This window comes from Sturnus vulgaris, chromosome 3 (genome assembly GCF_052056855.1).
Source record: "Sturnus vulgaris isolate bStuVul1 chromosome 3, bStuVul1.hap1, whole genome shotgun sequence".
Taxonomy (NCBI): domain Eukaryota; kingdom Metazoa; phylum Chordata; class Aves; order Passeriformes; family Sturnidae; genus Sturnus; species Sturnus vulgaris.
The window spans coordinates 50564548-50588338 of record NC_142245.1 but is presented as its reverse complement, the minus strand read 5'-3'; the positions used below and the strand labels follow the sequence as shown (position 1 = coordinate 50588338).

The 23791-nt window shown below is 36.1% G+C and overlaps 1 protein-coding gene across 5 annotated transcripts in view; it reads left to right on the top strand.

Annotated features, from left to right (window-relative positions):
- The window catches only part of UTRN (utrophin), a 344257-nt gene that overhangs the window by 232887 nt on the left and 87579 nt on the right, over positions 1 to 23791 (top strand). For all 5 annotated transcript variants that reach the window (XM_014879021.2, XM_014879020.2, XM_014879022.2 and 2 more), the window contains 2 exons: positions 624 to 780; positions 23549 to 23678. In XM_014879021.2, the coding sequence (XP_014734507.1) occupies positions 624 to 780; positions 23549 to 23678 (287 nt within the window). The remainder of the gene's footprint in view (positions 1 to 623; positions 781 to 23548; positions 23679 to 23791) is intronic.

Below are 23791 nucleotides of genomic sequence, written 5' to 3'. Positions count from 1 at the left end.
AAGTGAGGAACGATTCACTGTATTAATTGTCTGGTAACTCAACATCAAAGAAAGATGATTTATTAAACAACCTGTGTCACTGATTGATATGTTCAGCAGCACAGGCAATTTGCTCTTGATTACTGCTGGTAGAACAGGCTGGATTTTGCTTCTGGAGAATCAAGGTCCTGGTGTGAAATAGTTCAGTTTTGCAGTGCTTTAGCTCATAAAATGATACTTGTGCTTGTTGGGCAACAGTGGTGGAGTCACAATAAAACACAGTATTTTTCTATGTTGCTTAGACATGTAATGTTCAAGGTTTTAGATGAGTTAAAGCATCAGGGACGTATTGTCTATGTTCCCCCGTTTCTTCTCTACTTATTTTGATTTACTGTGCAAAGTGTTCTGAAATAGAGATTTTTTTTTTAACACCAAGTTGCTTTGCAGTTAAACACTTGAAACATTCTCATCTTACTGATGGAGTCATTTTGTTTATTGTTTTCCCATGCTTTTGGAAGCCTTTTTTAAGGCCAAAAGTCAAAAGCAGTGTTCCTTTGGGGATCAGTGCTTCCAGTTTTCAGGGTTCTAATACAAGCTAATTTTGCCATTCAGGGCTTTAAAGACGCTGTTATGCTGTCTCACAGGGCTCACTTGGAGGCCAGTGCAGAGAAATGGAACAGATTGCTGACATCCCTGGAAGAGTTAATCAAATGGCTGAATGCAAAAGATGAAGAACTGAAAAAACAAATGCCTGTTGGAGGGGACGTTCCAACCTTACAGCAGCAGTATGACCACTGCAAAGTAAGTTGCTTAAGTTTTATGGATATACTACTGTGAATTATAGAATGAAGCAGATTTTTGTACAGCAGAAATGACTAATGCTTCCTAGTGACTAATTTCTATAAAAAAAGCTCTAGGTCTCCACCCATTTTGCTTACCCACCTTGCTCGGTAAAGCACAACTAAGATATGCTATAAAATTTCATCTAAAAGATTTTTGAGACATATGTTCAGTCTAAACACTTGTTTTCTTTACTGTTCTTTACTTGTTGTCTTTACTGTTCCTTGATATTTTTTGGAATCTTGATGGGTGAAACTGTTATTTTACTCTAAAAGTTAAGGAAGGCATGCAAAAGTAGAAAGTGACCAAAAATCATGAAAGCCAAGATGAATGTAAATTCAGTAACATCATGAACAATGCTTTTCTACATGTTACTAAACTCACCAGTTATAGCAGCCCCCTACCCATGCACACTTACACTGCAAAGATGACTCAAAACTATTTTAGAAAACTAAAATTTTTTCTGTGCCTTGCACTGTTGTAACTATAGCATACTGTTCTTGTTTTGTCCTGTTCTGGTTTGTGCAATGATAGAATATTAATTCCTAAATATTTCTTGACAGTAAAAAAGTCACTTGCATCTACATTTCTTCATTCATGTAGTATGTCTATCTTGCCAACTTGGATCAGTAATCAAGTAAAGATGGCTTTGCCATTGGAAAAATTCAATCTAGTAAAGCTGGTTCCGTCTCATTTGTTGATTTGTATGGTGTAAACAGGGAAAGAAAACAATGCAGCTTTATATAGCTAATTGCATGATAAATATGTTCCCCTCTGCCATCTGCCCTGGTGTCTTTTCTGCTGTGGTGTTTGGTGAGGGCAAAATTTGAGTTTGGAAAAACTTACTAATACAGAAATACTTGGCATACTATGGGATAGTACAGAAAATGTAGTCTGTCATGAGCAGCACTTTTGCATCTTCACTCCAAAATAGAAGTGCTTAAGGAAATGCATACATTTCTTCTTAATTTAGTCTTTTAAAGTAAATTTATTAGCATAAACTCAGGAACTTTGTTTCTTGAGAGTTCATCTCTTCCTAATCCACTTAAAGCATCATGCTCTATTTGTAGGCACATCTGCTGTGATTTTTTTTATAATGATCAAATGGTGGATTACTAGTGCCAAAGAACAATAAAAGGCTGAAATACAGCCAAATATGACTTTGAAGGAGGTCAGTGGAAGGTGGTAGACCTCTACAGGCCATTTTCTAAAGGCTTGTTTATGTCTTTTGTAGATTAAAGTATGTGCATGAGAGTAGCACAATAATACTAGCAAGTGCCTCTCATCCGAAGAACTCAAATTGATTAATAAAACTATTGCTTTATTCTGAAGTGGAAAAATTTAGTAGTAATGGTGCTGGATGGCTCACTTGGACCACTAGTGAACTGCAGAAGTATGAAGGAGAGAACACCTCTGGGTTGTTTAGTCCTTGCCCTTATGTTTAAAGAATAACTGATATTTTCTTATGTGTCAAGGTTAAGACTCTAGCAAGTGCATTCGACAGCTTTTGGAGATTATTCTTTCATTTTTCAAAAAGGCAATGTTCTTGCAATGTCACAGTGAATATTGGATATAGTAGCCTGAGTCCAGTATTTAATACGAGCTGTATTAATGGTCTGCAACATCATGAAGTTAAAGCAACCCCGAGTATCGCATTTTTTTTCATGTACCTATGCCAGCAAAACCACTGTGTACACTTGCAGATATTTCTTAGATGATGTCTGGGTGCCTGTTTCTGAACAGTTATTTTGTTAGGGGGAGCCAAGAAGTTCCCATATATCTTGTAATGATACTGTGCTATACCAAACAGGCATTATTAGCAGGTGGCATTTCACATTCTGTTGATGTGGCACTAGCTATTGCCAGAGGAGGGGAGCTGTACCACAGCTGTCTGTTGGTTTGATTCTCATGGCAATGCTTCACTGCTGTTTCTTAGCAGGAGCTGTTCATTCCTTGCTGAAACTGCAGTTTGCTAATAAACTTGATCAAGCTGAGAAACTGAGGTTTTTTCAGATAGAAAGTGAAAACTGAAGGGGGAAAAAAATCCCCAAAAGCAACAAAAACCAACAATACAAAACCTCAAACCTGTTCAAGTCCTTCTGCTTCCTCAGCAAGGTTAAGTGATTGGTTGATGTGGCTAGGATGCTGCATGAAGTGTCCTTCGTTGAGGAGCACAAGTTTTATTCCTGTGATTTTTTTTTTTTTTCTTTTCCAAAACGTTATGCCAAAACTGCCTTTTCAGTGGATTTTTTTGTAAACTTTATGTAATTCCATATTTTCAGTTACTCTGTGCCTTATAGTGGATATTGGTGTCTGGTGTCACTTGTTTTGTCTTTAAGGTGTTCCATTTGGAATATATATCCTGTGTAAAGCTGGGAGTTTTCAGTGTTTCACATTTGAGATGTAACTGTGTCAGATGAATCTTGCAGAGATATGATTTGATTTCTCTTGCCCCAAAGGATACTCCCTTTATTCCACCTCTCATCAGTGGCTGTCCTGGTACTTTTAAAAATGTTTCTTTGCCCATGCTTCTTAATGCCCAAGCATTAAACCTCCTAAACATTTTATTTGTAATATTTACTTTTAATCAAAGGGGTTTTTTTTATGATCTCATGTTGCGTTTTTGCAGCACCACATCAGCTGACCTTGAAAGGGTTCTCCCAGGACTGTGTGCCTCTGCTATCCTCTTCCCTTTAGTTTCATACCTGAGTGTAGATTTGAAGTTGTCATCATGCAAATTGAGAACTTGAGTACCTCACTTTCTCTCCACTACTCTGTGACCCATTTTCTCCTATTTCCAACTTGCTTGCCTATCTTTTTCTTGCTGGCAATTCAAAATGTAACTGGTAAAATAGTGGCTCAGCTCTGTAAGATATGCCTTCATGATAGTCTCACCTCCTTCCCTTAATTTTTCTGAGTTCTGTTGTATTAGCATTATTTTTTACCTCTAGTTTCTCAATAATTGTTGTTTTTATGAACCTTCTATTTATTATTTTCCTCCTTAGGTGCAGGAGATGACTGATTTGCTTCAACTTAATGGCACTAATTCTATTGGTCTTTCCCTCTATTAGTATCTCCCTCAGTGCTTGGCTTCAGCAGTTCTAGATAGCTAAGTACAGTATTATGTGACAGTTTGGGTTGGCTCACATTGTTTGAGTGCTACTGAGGTCTGTTTGGACAGGAGGAAACAAATGGTTTGCTGTTTGATTTTTCAAACTTGTTTTTGTTTTAAATATGGCTCATTCTTCTGTGCTTTAAAAGCAAACATTACCCACAGCACTGTTAATAAGTTGAATTAGGGCTACAGATTTTGCCTGTATTTCCCAGGTTAACAGAAATCTTTTAGGATGTGGCAAATATTTATAATTTTTGACTCTTTTGTGTTGTTCAGCCAAACTTCCGTTGTCTGGAAATTTATCACATACTAAATTTTAAGTGCAGTCTATCAGTGAGCACATCCAGTCTGGGTGTTGAGTGTTGCTCTGTGTGTTGCAGGGGGCAGGGCAAGAGGAAGCTTAAACAATGGTGCATGAATTTCCTATTTTGATTATTCTCAAAATTTCTTTTTCTTCAAAAGAGGGGTTGTGGAGCAAGAAGTCCAAATAATGCCGGAAAATTTGGGACACTGAGAGGAAGTTTAAAAGTACTGGAGCTGTAAAGTTGTTCATATGGAGTGTGCCTATAGCTGAGTCTACATTCACACTCCAGAAATGTGGGACACAGGGAACAGTTTATAGGAAAAAGAAACCGAAGGCACTTACCTTTTCAGAGTTTATTGCCAGGTTTTTTTTCATAATTTCAGTTTCTCGCTGTTGCTAGTTCTTAGCAGCTCATGTTTCCCTTTCATTCTGTTCTTTACCAGTCTTCCTTATAAATATTTATTTAGGATTTTAATGTGTGTGGATGCAAATTTTGATCAGCTGCATGGACCAGGAATAGAACCCCACACCACCTCCCCAAAACTGTAAAACCAAAAACACTACCCCAAGCCTGTTTTCCTCCCAGCCTCTATCCCTCAAAAATCCACCCCTACGTGCATATTTTAGTATGCCAGAAAAGAAAAATCTGAAAAAATACCATGCAAAAGCACTGGGCTAGTTTTGTGCATGTGGAAATACCTAGAGTCGCACGTGTGTACAAGAGGAGGCAGCACAGATGTTGACACCTTGTTCTTTGGAGATGGACTGAAACCTTTATATATCTCACTTTTCCACTGGAAGTTTCTGGCTGTAGCTTTTTGAAAGTGTGCTTTTGCTAAAATACAAAGACTCCCTAAAAGCTATAAATCGCTGTGGTTTAGATTCCAGAGAGAGAACCAGGACATTTCAAATTAAGCAGAAATGGGTACCTCTTGCATAAATCCTGTTGGCATGTGTCTGCATAAATGAACAAATGTCTAGCTAATGCTAAATAATGCATGCATCTTGGATCAAAGAGATGCTTAACTTAGCTTCATTTGAGCTCAGAATGAATTGGCAAAGGACCTGTGAATGTTTGATTGATAATTTTATATCTATGGATAGGTCATTAATATTTTAGATACTCTTCAAACTTCTTGGGGTTGCTGTCTATGTATTTCATGTTTCAGACTTGTTTTGTTTAAGTAATCAAATAATGAAAGTTGTAGTATTTCAGTCTGTTTTATTTAGCTGTGTTCACTTAATCAAAAGTGTTAGCATAGCCAACTGGAAACTACTTTCTATGTGTTGTTATCCCTTCAGGGTGCCTGTAATTCTGTTATTCTCTAACAGTGGGAAAAGTCTGTGAGGAAAAAATACATTTCTAGCCTTAAACTTTTCTTCACTTTGTTTGCCTGTCTGATTTTGGGCAATGGGCTTATTCTTAAATTAATTCCTATTATATTATTCTAGATTAATTTTCTGTATTAAAATCTGCTGCCACTTTAGGAATTACTAAATCTAAGAATGAAAAGAGAAGCATTAAAGTATTGGTGCTGCTTTAGGCTATGCACTTAATTATAGTCTAGAAAGAGCCTTATGCTTTTGTTACTCATCACATAAGACACAAAGCACACAAAATCTCTGCTGCTTAGAGGTGGTCAGCTAAATTGGTTGATCAGTTAATGGGTGGTTGCTAAAACATTAATTTTGACTACAGTGTGAGCTATGAGGTTGGAAGTGGAAAAACAATACTGCCTCTTGCTTAGAGGAAGAGCTGCAGCTTGGTCTGATGGACAAGGATGTGATGGAAGCAGGAGCTTGAGCAATATGTACCACACTGCTCTGAAGGGACTCTTTAAAGTCAGGATGTGGTTTCAAAAACTGCATATGCTCTCAAGAGGGGGAATAGGCTTCCCAATAGTCAATCAGCATTACTGAGGGGTATGAGAGCTCCTTAAGTAAACTTGTAAGGGATAAGAGTTTTTAAGAACTCTTGAAATTTTGCATATTTGAGAGTCCTGAATGTTGATTATTGGTGAAAAAATATGCTATTGTACTACACTGAAAATCTGTACTGTTCAAAGACAGTACAACTTATTAATCTTTAACTGAGACTTTTCTTTGTGGTGTGTTTAGGAGGAAGAAGTGGAAATTGTGGGTGGGAATTTTTTGTTGTAGGAGAGAAAGAGTGTAGTTAATGCCTGAAGTTAAATGGGGGTTCTCAAATGGGCAGACTTAAATCCATTGTTCAGTAAGGATTTACTTAAACTGATTTGTGTGTTACACAAATGATTCAGGTGTGTCACTTCTCTCCTGGGCTTTTTCTCCAGAAGAATGATGTGTAAACAAAAGCATGACACAAAGAAGTGTTAAATTAGGATGCCAGTGCAGTGTATTTTTAACTCTGACAAAAAAATTGTTTCTCCTGGCTGTATTTCATCTTGTTCCCAGAAGTGTGGTTGTCTTGTGATAAGTCAGGAAAGTTGCAACGGATCAGTACTTAAAATAATAAATAACCTGGATAATGAAAGAAAAAATTATTATCGCTAATGGAGAGTAAAGCAGGTTGTCTTACTGTGGAAAAAAGCAATTAATAAACACTTTTCCAGTACAATAAATGAAACATTTTGATGGGATTGCCTTTTTAATAATATCATTTTGATGTATACAGCTCATGCTGCTCTTTCCTGAGGAACCAGTCTCATTTGTTTTAATCAAAGACTCCCATATCAATTTTTAGGACCTCACTGGGTCTTTTTCAAACCACTGAATAAAGGAAGATTTGTAGATATTCTCAAATATCTCAGAGGTCATTCTGACATTGCTGTGGAGGAGAATGCTTGTGTCATAAATTAGGCTTACACTGCAGAAACAGAACAGCAATCAGCCTTTCTCTTTGTCCTTAAAAGGCTGTGATGAGTTGAGTGCCTCTTTCTGTGGTATCTTTTTATTTCACCTCACAAAAAACTACTCTAATTACATCACTGCTAGTAGTAGCTCATCTACAACTAATGACATCTTGTAACATCTTGATGTTTTGGAATGTACCAGACATCTGTTTCACTCCTGTCTTGAGCTGCAATACCGTGACCGGCTGTGGCCTGACCTTCAGGGGTGAGCCATGAGCACAGCCAGGGATGCTGATGGAGCACAAGCATATTAGTGACTGATTTTTAATCTCCATCCACAAGGCAGCCACTCTGTTCTCTTAGCTACCTGTGTTGTTCATCTTGCTCTGTTCTTCAGACTCTACTATATCCTCGGGGAACTAAAGTGACTCCTATTGCATGTGATGAAGTTGCATCAGTGCAATGTTTGATACTGTAGTACAACATTAGCTTTTTGTTTTGTAATTTCTGAAGTTGCTCAATATTTTATTGGCCATTTTTTGGTTGCTGTGGCATATTAAGCAAATTATTTCAGGGACCTGGCAATGAAACTCCCAAGACCTTTTATTCTAAGCTGTGACTACCCCGAAAAATGCTCATGGATTTCAATTTATGTATGCTTTTTTTTAAAGATCAATTGGTCTTTCAATTGCATTTAAAAATGCTGAGTACCACCTGAAACCTAAGAATGATGTGTCAACAGATGAGCTGCTTCACTGGATCTCAGAGGTGGACTGATACAAGGAAATGAGACAGGACATTTCTCTGAATGCAAATATTGGTTTTTGCTGAGACCTGTTTTTCCAAAGTCAGAGAGCCAGGAAAAAACACTGGCACAGTCACAGTGAATCTGTTTTTTCAACTGGGGAGTGCTGCTAGAGAGCCACAATAATACAGGGTCCACTGCCATATATTTCAGATGCTTTCATAGCCTGTGTTAGAGATGAAAACTGTTTGTCTTGCTCATACCTTTCTCATTTTGACACCAATTTGAGGTTCTTTTTGTGTAGTCAATAAAATCAACTCAGGTTTCCTTGATTTTTCTGTGATCTGTTTTGATAAACTGGACCACTAAGAAGAAACTTACTCTATTTAACAAGGCTGTTCACTTGTCACTCAAGGTATGGACTGGAGCTTGTATGGATTAATATAAATCTTAAGAACCTTTTTATGTAACTGATACTTTTCCATATGAGTTTTGTGCAAACACTTGAGAGAGTTTTATTTTCTTTTGTCTTGTGTTCTCAGTGGGCAGGGTCCCCTATGCATCACTGTTTTGGAGAAACTGAACGGAAGCATTAGTTTATGATGCACTTCTTAAATATGCAGTAAGAGAGAGACTGTTACCGCTTTAAAATCCTCCTGAAACTTACTGCTTTTGCAGACAGGGACTGGTGAAGAATCTTTTTTATTTTCTGTTAAGAATTCTTAATCTAGCTCCTGCTTCTTTCTGCTGCAGGCAGACTCTTGAGGGAAGAAGAATATTTATTCCAGTTAACTCCTGAACTGTAGGAGGAGGATTCAAGGATCCTCAATCCCTTGTTATTACAGTCAGTAATCCACCCTAGGAAGATCAGCAATAAATTGGAAAAATTGTGTTTCCATGGTAGCCACCCACTCCTGTTTTCATGCAGATTCTAGAGATTGAAGGCTAGGTTTCAAAATGTATGTACAAAATAGGGATGAGATTCTGCTTTTTCTTAACCTTTTGTGTTAGTTTTCCCATTTTTTTGTTGCATTTTTACAATGCAAGGGTAGGTATTGGTTTAATGGGCAAGGTAATCAATCTCACAGGAGGTATTTTGTTCTGTTTTGTTTTCTTTCCAAGAGCTCTTAACGATAGCTAACAGTTGTTCCTAGACAGTTACCACACATCTGTATCTTCTGACCTGGCTTTCAGTGAGTTTCTCTGTTCCAGGGTGGTTAGTCTATGGGGCTGGGAAATCGCTAGGAATGTTACTATAAGCAGTTTTCTTCTCTGAAGTTTTGATCTTTCACCTTTGGATGCCAAAAGGTGCTAAATCTAAAACTTGAAGTTTCCCTAAGAAGATTCAAATCTTTTTGATGTTATGATTTTGCTAACGTGTGTCTCCTTGCAAAGTGAATTCAGTGTTGTACTTCAGAAAGGCATTGTATTGGGTCTAGTGTTCTCACTCCTATACCTTGAGCTGCTAGAGGTCCTTACCACTTAGAGATTCATCCAGGGTTAGATATTTTGGGGAAACTATGGGTTGTTTTGTTTTTTTGCTTTTAATCGGATTTGGAACCTGAATGCTCATCTTGTGCGGCTGGTAACATGATTCCTTGTGTCATTCAAAGTATCATCAGTAGTTGTCCACATCAGAAGACTGGGGGTACCCAGAGCTTCAGTATTAAGGTGCTAATACAATTCTTCCATGTAGTGGTTTGCCTGCTAGGTCTGCAGTTGTCTGCAGTCATTCCTTAGAGTTACTGAGATTACTTTTTTTTTAATCAGTAGATTAATGAATTTTATGAGCATGCTGTAATTAAGGTAGAAAATACTTGTTTGACAAAGTGGCTGTGTGTTGTGGGGGTTGGGTTTCTTTTGGTTTGTGTCTTGGTTTTGGGGTGGTTCTTTAGGCACCTCTTTCTGGAAGGAGTGCAATGTTGTCCTCACACATTTACTAGTACTGAGTTATTTTACATACTTGGTTGGTCATCTTATAATTTATTCCCCTGTAATGTGTGAGGACACTTTAAAAGTATCCCGTACAAAACCTAACTTTTCTCGAGGATCCTTTCTATCTTGTTGCTTAATGATGATGTAGGATTATGTCAGTGCTTGTAGTGAAGCTACTGTGTCCTAAAGTGCTTTCAAGCACTTTATATTAACTGGACATGAAACTGTAGCCTGCTCTGCCGTATAGACAATACAAATGCAGTAACTTCTTTGACATGAGCAGCCTTTTCTGGTTCTGCAGTGACTGAAGATCAGCCTTAACTCTAGTTTTTGATAGTCTGAGATGTCATGCTATTACAGACACATGACTGTGATGTTAGGTGGTTACTGTTGGTTATCCCTATATCCTGAACTTCTAGCCATGGGAGCCTGTTCCTTATTAAATGAACAGACGTAGCCTGTGGTGAAAGACAACATTTCAAAGATGTTCTCAAAGAACTTAATAGCTGCTGCTAATTGTAATTCATGTATTTATGATAGGATTTTAATCTTTTAGACCTTTCTTGTTAAGTGCATGTGTAAATGGAGAGAAAAAATCTCTATGCCAATGTTTGATGGTATAACACAATATGCCTATGATATTTCCTAGTCAGTTTTATAATATTTTTGTCAGCGATTTTGTGTTTGCAAACAATATAGAGACGCTTGAGAGAATAAACCAAAGTCATAAATCATTAAAATGTTCTGATACATTTATTGTTCCTTTTGTTTAAAGTTGGACTGAATTTTATGCATTTGTCTATGTTACTAAGGAATTTTTAGTCTAAAAGTCCTAATATAGAATAGCTTTTTTTAAAACCCCAGAGACTTCCTCTCCCTTGAAACAGCTGGTTTGCAACTTACATGCTTGAAGAATTTTTAAAATAGAAAGTAAAATATTGTGATTGATAGAAGGACTATGCTTATCATTTTATAAACAGTCATTTAAAAATGCATACTTTTATAACTATGTGATTTACTTGGGTCTAAATTAAAATTTTCAGTACCAATAGAGGCTTGAATGATTGAATCCAGTCATTACTTTTATTAGTATATTTTTCATTAAGTCAGTGTAACAGGTCAGCAAGAATTTAATATTAGCAGTAATAGAAGAGAGAATAGTAAATGAGATAGTTTTAAAGAAATTACTGGAACAAATACATCATTTTTCAGTTATGTATTACTGCAGGTCCTCTAAAATGTCTTTTCACCTTGTTCTAGATTTTATACAGTCTATGTTTATTTACCTAGAAATCAATCTGATATGAAGTCTTTCTTGTTTCTTTCTATTTTAAAAATAACAGCTATTTGTACATTTTCTCTTTTGTTGTTCCATCTTCTTTTTGAGTGATGGATCTGCCTCAGAAGAGAGAGACTAGAAGTTCATGTAAGCATTCACTACCTTGAAGGAGTAAGGCTCAAGCCAGGGAAGAAACCCTCTAACAGAACAAAATGCTGAAAGGAGAGGGAAGACCAATTTTGAAAATAATTTTATCATCAAATAAATGCAAGGAAGAGGGAGAGTGTATTTTTTGGGTAAATTTCAATGGTATCTGATCATTTTACCCTGTGCATGTGATTTTTCAATCTCAGGTTTTGTAGCAGAGAGATACTGAGCAATGCTGGATGCTGACATCAGTGCTGTGGTCAGCATCTGCCATCAGGCTGGGTAGGGATGCTTTCAGGAGGCTCAGTGCTTGATATAGAAACAAGTCCCGAGGCTCTGACTAAAACACAGACTGCTACAAAGCAGTCATGCTTAGTTGAAATTAGTCATTTTCAATAGGTCAGCCTCATTTGTGATGATTTTCTGATGATCTTGTATTCTTCTGTATGATCATGCAGTTAATGCCTTCTGACATTGCTGGCTGCTACAAGATTCTTAGTGCAGTGAGCATAGGTACTTGGCTGCAGTTTCTCAAACCGCTTTTTCACCTATGTCTTCCTACTTATGCTTTACATGGTGCTGGTGCAGCAACACTGGAAGAGAAGGAAGAAGTTATTGTCTTAATGCTAGATCTGTGAAGGAGTGGCTAGTGGTAAGCACAGCACAGTATATAAAGCAAATAAATAAACAAAACCCCATGGTGTTGTAAGAACAAAGGTACTTTTATTGCTAGAAAGAAAACTAAACAGACACAGGTCAGATGTGAATCACATTATTAATGCTGTTCTGGAAAAACAGCTTGGGTACCAAGATGATGTGCGTGGCCTAAAAAATCACTACATACTGCAAGTAAGCATGCTTACTGCATTTTGGTTATACTTGTAGAAAAATGTGAAGAGATTTCTAGGAAGACAATTACTTGAGAGTTAAAAGCACTGAAGCTAGTGCACCCTATTGCTAAATACCGAATAAATGAACTAAATACAAGAAATATGTGATATTCCTTTACTTTTTAAAAAATCTGTATTTATGGTGAACACTTTTCACTAAGGTTTTTGGGGAAAAAGAGTGGTATATAGGTATCTTGCTGCATTTGCATGTTTTCATATTTTTTTAATGGCTTTAGGTTGACAATTTATATTTCTGAGGAATTGTTGCAGATATGGTGAAGTATTCTTTGGCATCCAGTCACTAAAACCACTAAAACTAGTTTTTTGGTTTTGAGATATTCCCTGTGTTCTTAGTGTTACTGCTTATACCTTCAGTATTTTACTTATTGCTTTTGCTTTTCTCCTTACCCTTACTAGGCAACTTTGTCTTGGCATAGAGCTTATTTCTAAGTATTGAAGACTAAAAATAACAATTTGATTCTATGATTTGGGGTTTTTTTTGGGAGGGGGGGGTTGTTTCTTAATGCAAAATTGTTTGGGGTTTCAAATTCTGTTTCTAAAGAAAAAGAAATCCTATTCAATACATGCTGGTTCTACTGTATGTAAAATATTACAAATCTTTGCCTGAAGACCTACAAATAAAAAAAGCTTGTCATATGGAGAAACAAAGCAGAGAAAGGAAATAAAGTGAGTGAACATGAGAAATAAGTCTGTCTTTTGATCTCCCTGATGTGTTCATTCTATATTGGAAAGTATTTGTGGAGCTGAGTTAAATAGCCTTGCTTCACGGAATTATTCTTTTAAGTCCTGATATCTTTCTCTAATTGACCCATAATCACTGTCACTTATATTAAATGACTTTTTTCTCATGGGCAGAAAGCCGCTTTGTAGTCATCCCAAAAAAATGGTTTATGATAGCTTTTGCGATAGTTTCAGTAGGACCTTTTTTCTTTTTTTCCAGGTTAACAGTCATTCTTATAGAATTATTTTTAATCAAGGAATGTGGTTTATATCAACAGCTATTAAAAGAACTTACAGTGTATAAAAATAAGGCAAAGTTTTGTTTTTATTGTCCATAGATATTTTGCAGAACTTTGCCTGGATTATTTCAATATCAATCTTTTTCTACTGAATAAAACCCTAAGCAGATTGTTAAAATGAAATAGCAAACTCTGTTGGAAAGGAGGAAGGCTGTAACCGAGTGATGGAACACTATTTGGAAAACACTAAAAATTTTCAAGTGGGTTTGTGCAGTGGTTTTTTTGTATTAATATATGTATACAAGTCCAGCTGGATTTTCTGTTGTTTTTATGAGACGTTGTTATATCATCTGTGTGAAAATGCAAAGAGCATTTTCAAGCAAGGCTGTTGTGTTGGGCAAGTTCATTTTGCAGAGGCATAAATGGAGCTAATAAATCAGCACTATTGCATGTTGTGACAAGTTTGGGTGTGTCCTGTTTGACAAAGGGCTTAAACTCCCAGCAGAAATCTATTTTTTATTTATGTTCTGTGTGGCTCATGATGAGGGAAAGCTCTCTGCTACTTAAACGCGCACCCCTCGCACTGTGTTGTGATAGCTGCTGCATTGTTGCTGTGCCATAGAATATATGAAGTATTACACTTCAGGCTTGCCGTTTTTGCCTTTTTTCTTCTTCTTAAATGCCATTGGCTTTCACAGACATGGCGTGGGTGCCAAGTTCTGTGTTTTCATGTTCCTCTAACTTCTGATGGTGACTAGAATGAGCTGAAGGAGGTGACTTAAGCAGAAGGGAAAGTCATGTTGCCCTTAGGGTATTCCTTCCTCATGACTCTCATAAATGTCTGGAAAATTGTCTCAAGCTGAGTATTTCCTCTTTTAAACACTACTTTTTTTTTTTTTCGGTAATGGTTTTACAGTAATCTTCCTCTACTGAGCAGATGTTGGATATACTAGCACACAGTCCAGAGACAGGAAATTTTGGAGAAGTGACCCAAAGCATAGATCCAGTGTAATCTATCATGTCACAGTAAAAAACTGTGTGGTAACAGCTTTACAAAGATGCTGTCATTTTAGATAGTTTTGAAAATGGGAAGCCTTAGTGGAAGAGTTGAGAGCAAAAAGCTACGAGGGAGATTGAAGTAGACTGTGGTGAGGAAGACAGTTTGTTGACTGGTGATTATTCAGTTGTCTGTCTGGACCATTTGCTTCCAAAGAGAAACCAAAGTGACTGCTTCTGAGAAGGAGGAGTAATTAATGTTGACAGGGTTTCTGCTTCTGAGAGGATTTCCAGTAGCAGTCCTCTCTCATATATGCATGCATGCATACAGAACAGGAACAGTAGAGCTAGCCTCAAATTGCAGCTGGTCCCTAGCATTTTTTCTGCTTCAATATTAAGCTGGGCTCTGTTGCCTGTGCTTCCTGCTCCCCTAAAGGGAATATTCCTCCTCTACAATTGTCATACAGGAGATGCTCCCTTGAGACTTTTTGCAGTGATCTGATTATAATTTATACGTGATGCTGTATAGTACATTCACTATTTTTCTTGGTGATCACAATTCGTTGTCAAGGATGCTGATATACTCTTGCACTAAGGAGGCTGATGTAGAGAAAACCTCTCATGAGACGTGGGCATGCTCACAAAGTGCACCCTATCTTTATGCTCATAGTGCAGCATATTGCAAAGTTTCTCCTAAATGTATTGAGTTTGAACTGTTATTACTAAAAGTCTTTCTCAAGACCTCTGCATTAATATGGTTGGTACCATTTAAAAGTGAAATAGCTTATGATGCCAAACACATTTGACCCGTCCCATTGGTAGTCTTTTTAAGAAATGCAGAGGAATCTTAATCACACAAAATGAGCAAAAGGTGACTGGAGTTTAACTACTCTTAACAACAATACAGCACCCAACTTATTAATGGTGGCATCTTTTCAGTTTGAAGCAAGAAACTAATGGCAGTTCATCAGTGCCCAGCAATCACACAGCCTAAGCAAACCCAAGCCAGTCTGTTGCCAGCAAACAAAGAGGAATGTTGAAGAGATAGATGCTTACTGCTGAGGATGCAGGGAAATAGGCAGTGGTAACAGGATATTTGAGGGCTCTTGCTCAATTAAATAATAAACCATTTAATAAGCAGCAGATGTTTTGTGTGGCTTGTGTCAGGCTGGAGGCGGTACATGTTTTGAATGCAGAAACAGAGTAGTGCTTTTTTGTGTGTTCTTTATCCCTCCCCCTTTTTCTGTGAGTATTTTCTGACATAAAAAGCAGAAGTTAAACCAGTTGCTACCCATAAAGAAAATAGTTCGATGCTCTGATGGCGTTTCCACTATAAACTCATTTGTCGGATTTTATGTAACTGAGTATTAACTGTTATCCAGAGCTACCCAGTTATACACTGTGCAGTGCAGAGTTACACAGTGTGAAGCTAATTAGGGTTAGAATTGAGGACACAAATTTCCTTTGCTTCTTCAAAGGAGGTACAACTTTGAAGAGTGTGGAAGAAATGTAACTTCTGTTCTGCAGACAGCTTTACAAAACAGTTCCATCTGAAATGGAAGGATACTTATTTTGCTGGTATATTGCCTTTAAGGTTGTTTTTTAGAGGATATAATATTTTTAAATGTCTTTGAAATAGACTCAGTGCAATACTTGGCATTGTACAGTGATCTTTTCTTATGGGATTTTTCAGGGTTTTTTTTTGGCAGGCAGTTTAAAATGTTATTTTATCTTTGTTGATTTCTTTCTGTCAGTCCCTCGTGTCTGGACACCACTTCTCGTGTGCTTTAGATTAAAGGTTTGTCCCTAAGTTACATAGAAGTAGTTGTCCTGTTTCTGACAGGAGCTAGGAGCAGAGTCTGGGGAGACAGGCAAAAGAAAAATGGAGCAAGTGGAGACAGTTAGTTCTCTTCCTGCCTTCTGTCGATCAGAGGTGTATGAAAATGCCTGTGATGATACTTCTGGTTTACTATAAAATAAATAAAAAGAGAAATAATAAGAGGCCAAGTCTTCCAAGGTTGTTGATATCACATAGATGTCATGCTTCAATAGTTAGGGTATGGTGGAATTCGTTTTCCTTCACCAAAAGCACACTGTATTCCTTTTGATGTAAAACTGAATGTGTTTTTACTGGCAGTTTGGCATTTGAAAATTGGTTCCACTGCTAGCAGGGTGATTATTGCTGTAGTGTAAAAGGAAATACTTTTTCTCTACCACACAAAGAGTAGAAAGTTGCAACAGTTTCCCTCTCCCTATTTCAATCTCCACACTGGTTCAGGCATTATTGCTGTCTCTACGGTACAATCTCTATGAATTCTTGTATTAAAACCTGATTAGGTATGTTAAACAGATTTTTTTTTCCTAAATGCTCCATTAAAAACATTTTTTCCTATTCATAGCAGTTTAAACCAAGCCTGTTTCAATCTACTGCTTTTGTGTAGTTTATGCAAGTCATCAAGTTTAATGATTCTCATACCATTTTTTAGCTGTCATATTACAATGGATTTAAACCAAAATATGCTCGCTTATATTAGAAACTTGCTGTATGAGCAAAGTAGGTATATTCTATCAGATTTTGTTCTGTTGTTTATATGATACTTTTGTAGTAGTCACGGTACAGTGAAATGCTTAGTAAGGATTGAATATAAAAATTGCTTTCTTGAAGAAGAGAAAAAGAGCCAATGAAGCAAGTTCAGTGGATATGCACTGTGTAGCAAACCCATTACAAAAGGGTTGCACTGGCCAGCATGGTTATATTTCTGGGGATTTCAGTAGTTGATTTAGTAGACAATTCACATTAGCACATTGAAGCCTGTCTTTTCACTTTTGTTAAGAAAACAAATCCTTTTTTAAAAATATATAATTTTGATGATAATGTTTTCCATGTGCAAAAAAAATTCCATGTTTTCCAGTCCCTAAAGACTTTGTTCTTTTGAGCTTCCAGATTTCTCTGGGCAACCAAGCCCTGGTTATCATTGACCTAGAAACACAAATCAAGTCTCATTTCAGTGGACTAGGAAATAAAGTTATGTAAGGTTATTGGTGCTGGAAGACATATTAATGAACATAATCATGCCTCATTTTTTGTAACCTTTGCTCAATTAAGCAGTGTCTCCCTTTGTCTCTAGTTGGATTTAGATACTGTAGCATCTCTAGGGATTGCAGGACTTGCAGTTCTTGCTTCAGAAAAGACTAAAGTTCTTTCTTGGAAAAATAACTGGGGGGAAAAAAAGTTTAATTTTTTAAAAAAAGCATAGCCCTGTGATCCTTAATTTAAGAATAGTTTTTTTTATGTCTTTTTTGATGCAATCTGTGTGACAATGAAGCTTAGTTCTGCCTTTGTGCTCTAGTACTGGATTCTTCTCTAGTGCACAGGAGGCCTTTCAAATTCTTTGCAAGGTTGTTTTAGATGTGGCTTTTCTAAACACTCTTCAAAACATCTTTTCTTGATTTTAAAATACTGTTAGATGAAAATGGAGGAAAGAGCCTTACTGGTTTGGAGCTATAACAAGTTTAGAAGGAAGTTAGTTACCCTTCCTTATAATAAAGTGTCTCACAGGAATGTACAGTTTGAGATTGTCAAGTTATTGGTTTTTAGAATGTCAGTAACAGCTTTGTGTTTCTTGTCTGTAAGTCTGAGTAGTAATGTTACAGCATACTTTCCTTCCTCTCTTTGGCTGCACTACTGCAAAGCACTTTGTGTGAGAGATATTTTAGATGCTTATTTTATGTAATGTGTGTCTATTAATGCATATTCAGAGTGGATGGTGTTTTTGGTGAGTAGCCATGGGCACATGCACTCCTCCAGAGAGAGATGGGAAATTATCAAGGGACAAGAAAGTCTCAGTGAAAAAGTACTCCTATATCTGTCCTGAAGCATCTATTTTGATAAATCAAAGGGAAAGCCTTAAGTAAACTAACATTTAATTTGCCTCTGGTGAAAGATCACCAGCATGCATAGTCTTAATTCTTTTTTGCCCACATCTGTGCTTTTAAATTCCTGTCAGTTTAGTTTCCATGTGCATACAGGCAAAAATGAGGAATTTACTATAGATGTGACTTCCAGGTCTGCGCTCACATTGAACCCCTGTAGTTGAAACCCTATTTGTACACTCTTTATTGACACTAAAGCAAGAGACAGAAGTGGTAAATGGTAAACTGAGAGACAATTTAGAAAAATGCAGCCTTGGCCACTTCTCTTTGGTCCTTTTTGAGATGTCTATTTAGATTCCTCTATTAAAAAATAAATCTAAAATACTCAATGTATATTTATTATGAAGGCAAACAGCTTCTTTTATTTTTTTTTTTTTTTAACTTTTCGCCCCATGCTCATATTTCCTCTCCTTTATCTATTCTAATGTTGGTCACTGTTTGTCACTGATTTATCAGAACATGTAGGATTTGATCTCATTTTAAAGTCCCATGTGTTACATGTGTCTTTGTATCTCTAGGTATTAATGGTTGTATATTGGACACCAATTTTCTCCATTATTTCTGTTGCCACATAGATTTTGTATGAAGTAGTAAAAGGTAAATTCACAGTGGGCTGCACGATCTCAAGTTAAGTATTGATCTTTATTTGACTATTTTCTTTGTCAGATGGGGTAGACACATAAAATTGACTTTTCCAGAGAGATGTGTACAGAAATCAAAACACTTTTGAAATTTTATGTGTACATGTTCCATTAAATAGTGTCTGACAGGAAGGAACAGCTTTTAAACCTGCTATACTTATTTTCTTTCTAGTTCATTCTTTAGTGATGGAGAGAGCTGGCAAAGACTCAGTCACAACCTTTATCTCTGTATGATCTTTATGAACGATTCCTCGTATCACTCTGAGTTTGCTCAATCATCCTGCCTATTCTTCCCATCCTATTAAATGCCACAGATTATTTTTTTCCATTTCATTTTAGTGTATAAAAGTAACAGGAGTTTTTCAAGCACCGGGTGCAGAATAAGATGAATAAGTAATTAAATGTTACAGGACTTGCTGATTGGCACATAAGGCTACAGTGTGCTGAACTGATATGAGTTACAATAACATGCATCTTTACTTCCTTGAAAGAGTGCATAATGAGACCTGATTTAAATATGTTCTGTTTTTAAGAAACATCCCAAGTGTTTTCTTTGAAATTAGCTTTGCCTTCATCTGTTGGAACTATTAAGCAGATCTGCTCCTTGAATTATTCTGTACAAGCCTCTACGATTCAAAAGAGAAAGAGAGACTGCAAATTAACAGTAAGTTTAGAAGTCCACTTACTATGCTCAAAAAGCAATTTTAAGGTGCAGCTGAAAGAAATAGGTGCTTTCAGCATACACTAGACACACTAGCAAAAATGTTGTGTTTTTTAAATTTTTTAAGAGTGGAAAACACTTCGGCTGCAAAGCATTCCCCACAGAAATTTTGAAATTTTGTAATAGGCAACTTCCTTTAAAAATCTTAGCTTACAAGAAGAGTTGGGTTTTATGTTCGAACTCAGATGTATCTTTAATGAAGAGAGGGCAGATGGGTTCAATTATCGTAGTGTAACAGAGCAAATGGTCTATTTATATCTGCATTTCCAGAGTTATAAAGGGAGTGACATATGCTTCGCAATCACTGAAAGAGGAACAAATTAAAATGGAGAGTAAATCACTGGCTCATGGTTGAAAATCATGAAGGCACTTTTGTTCTCTTCCCAGAGAGGAGGATTGTATTAGAGGGGTCCTGGGTTACCAGGACCACTGTAGTTGGCTGACTTGAGACCTCATTCCTGCAAAATGAATGTTGCAGTGCTGTTTGTATTTATTGCTTTGTTTCATGCTGCATAAAATATTTCAAGAGTGTAGTTTTGTAAGCACATGTCCATCTACCAGTGGAAGACTTTTTTCAAAGTAGGTTCTTTTAAAGTATTTTTGACTAGTATTGTTTAAGGTCAGCTATGAAAACTGTTTGTATTGACACTGCATCACCATACCAGATTTTAGATTTTCAGGACTTTTCCCCCCCTCTTTTATAAGAATCAAGAATGTCTAAAACTAGTGTTGGACTCTTGCATATCCTGGTTTATGTAGGCAGTAATATGGATTTGCAAATGCAACTGAACTGTGTAAACCATAGACGTTGGATTTAATAGTCTGTCACCTGTCAGATTACTGAGGGAAGTGAAGCTTTCATTTTAAACCATTACCTAAAGTATACAGTAATTGTGCAATTTATAATTTTTGTATGAAATACAGTGGTATAAATTACTGCCTAAGTTGTGTACAGACCCTTTTTGTATGACCAATATAGCTTTAATATATTATTGTGCTTTTATAAACATAAAAAAGCATAGTGTGGGCAAAATAAATGTGTTATCTCTGTGCTCAGTATTCACTTTTTAATTTTGTATTTGCATCTGCATGGTCAACAGGACGCAGAAAATACTTGCATCCATGTGTTTAGCTTATTATTGGAAAATTTTCAGTGACAAATTCTGAGATTCTTCTCAAGCTGTTGGTTTTTTTTGCTATACCTTCACCTGCTTAATCTATACCAAAACTTTAGTATCACTTTTCTCCTAATTTTCTCCCTGAAATGCATAGCCAGCAACAGGAGGGGAAGTCTCCCTCTACTAAAACCTATGCTTTGCTCAAAGCTTACAAATGCTATAACTGTTTAGTTCTTAATGACAAAAGGAGAATGAAGTAGTGTCTTTGTCTACTGAAGGAGGCACATCTATTCTGAGTTGCCACGGGAGGGATATCTCTTGAAAAACTAAGTAAACCACCAAAATATATGATTGCACTTGTTATTCTATAAAAACCTTTAAAATAATCAAATTCAGTATGGCAAGTTTTATGTTCCTTGCTGGGCTTTTTATGACTTACTTTTACTCTGTAGTGTTCCTCTAGATTTTATTTTTCCAATGAAATCTTTATTTTGTCCATTCAAGACAGATTATATTTCAGTTCAAGATCAGATTTATAAGTGGGTTTCTTTTTTTGTTCTATTGCAGAGAGGTTTGCTGGCATAAGAGATAGTATTATTGGTATGCTTGATTATCCTTGCATTGTGTACTCTCATTGCTTTTCTTGTGTACTGGCAGATACACACAGAGAAATATATTGAGTATTGCTAAGAAAAAGTTATGCAAGTCTGAGTGCATTACTTTTGCACCTGTCGCATTAAAAAAAAAGCAAAACATAATCTAGGAATGTGGTGTGTTCAAGGTACTCTACTGCAAAATGATTTTAGTAGTATTATTCCAGTGTATGGTTTATTTCATGCTAAGAGAGTTCTCTATCAAAAATAAGGATTGCCTCTGGCTTATAGCTGATGAGCTGTATGGGCCAAACTTAAAATCTTTGTGTTGTCAACCTCAATTTGAACAACTTCAATGGCAGGGATGTTGAAGCATTAAATCCAAGGTCTCTTAGGTCAAACTTGATTGAAGTTTTATTGAGGGTCAGGAGAAATTGATGAAACACACTATGTGAGGGTAAACAGTAGAGACAGAGTAAAAGAGATCCATCTCTAGATTGCTTCTAACTGCTGAAATTTCTTAGCATACTCAAAATGTGACATAGCCTCCCTTTTCTTGTATGCTTTGGAAATATTTTGGAAGTTATGTGGAGGGCACAAAAGCACTTCTAGAAATATTTCCTACTTGAAAGTGTAGTAATCGGCCCTGTATTTGTGACAAAGTTTTTGAAATTAAAATACATTATATTTTACTAGTGCATCCACACAGATTCTACTAACTAAAAGTATTTTTTAAATGGGGAATTTTTCAAGCCATAATACTGCCTGCCTTCTTTCTTGAAACAAATTCTGGTGTAGAGAATGCTTTAATGATTTGTAAAATATGGATGGTTCAAAATTCTTATTCTAGTGTGTGTAATGTGAAATTAAAATATTGATACATACTGTGATGAACTGAAGAGATTCTTCAGGAATGTTGCTTTTACAATGCTTCCATTTCTGTATTTATTTACTTTTTTAATAAGGAGGGCTTGTTTTTTACGTGACAATTTTCGTTATTTATATGTTACTGCACGTAGTATGTACTGAATCCTGCAAAGAATATTATTGCTATTCAGAAGCATACAGAGATAACACTGTTCTGAGGAGTGTTTGTATAAATACAACAGATAATGGTTACTGAAAGTTGAACTGTATAATGCAGGCTTCTAAATGTAATGGAGGTTAGTGTGTTTTCAGTAATGAGGTTTTGTTGGTGTTATTTATTTATTTACATATTTGTTTATTTATTTATTTTATTTGTAGCAGTAGAATGGAAAGATTTGGAAAGATGAGGAAGATAAAGGAATGAAGTGGGGGAGGAGGGAGGAAAAATAATGTCTTGCCTCCTGCTAAGCTAAAGTTGAGATGAGGGTATTTTTTGTGATTGTGGCATCAAGAGACTAACAAATGAAAATTATAAGACAGCACTTTTATGGTATCTGCTTTTCAAACTTTTCTGTAGTAGAACACTCATCTTAATATATAATGTTGTCAATACTGACTGACTGCTTTTTTTGATCTGGAATGGGGCCTTAGCAAATTGTGCCAGCAAAATAAGCCTTGACGTTTTATTTAGAACTAAAAAATATATTGTAAAAAAATGAACATAGCATTCTAATAATGTTTAAAGTATCTTCTTTTGTGTTTCTATGTGTAGAAAATAATACAAATAAAACAGGAAAAGCAGTTTCCTTCTAGGTGGGGAAGATTTATGCATTATGCTGGACGAAAATGCTTCATAAGAAACATAACAGCTGATAGCTTATAACCTTTTTTTGAAAAAAGATTCATTACACTGAACCCTTTTATAAAGTCATAAATGCTGGAGAGTAAAATACCTCAAAATTAATTTGCACCACTATGAAAAAATCTTGCATAAAATTGATTTTTTTTCTTTCTGTATATATGTTTCCAAGGGTTTTTGCATAATAAAGATCAAAATATTATTTGAGTAATTTTAAAAATAGCTTTTTCAGAATGTTTTATCACAATAAAATTTCTGATACATTGTCTAAATTTAAAAAATATTAGTATACAGCAGACAGAAACAAGATGTTTCATTTTCTAAGGAATGTTAACAATTTTTGCAATTCTTCTTAGCATTTGTAAAATAATTTTCTGTAGTCTCAGTAGATGCAGTTTGCTGTTACTCCAGCTATCAAAAAAGTAAACAGTTTGTTGTAACAATCTACTATATATTAGTAATCCTGTTTAAAGCAATAAACCCATTAAATTTACTTTTTAATAGAATTTTAATGTAGTCAGTTTATTAGGCTTTTTTGAAACTTACATCACTGTTCTTGTATTCCTTTCTTCAAGTCAATTTCCTAAAAATTACCCTTCCAGCCTCAATTTCTTGCTGCTCCTGTTTTGTAAAATTTGCATTTTATCTTGCAGTCTGAATAACGTTGGCTATTACTCACTAACCAGCCAGGTCTGGCTGGTGAGATGAAAACAGAGAAAACAATATTGTTCACAAGGTCAAGTTACAAATGCATTCTTCTTTCCCTTCCCAAAAGGCACTGAGGCGTGAACTGAAGGAAAAAGAGCAAACCATTCTCAATGCTGTGGACCAGGCACGAGTTTTCCTTGCTGACCAACCAATTGAGGGGCCTGAGGAACCAAGGAGGAGCTTGCATTCAAAAACAGGTTAGAAACTACTCACTTCTGGGGAGGGTCAAAAAAAGATAGAAAGGACTTGCATATCTCTAGTACATATTTTATATCCCAATTAGTTGCTCAGACCTCAGAATTTTCTGAAT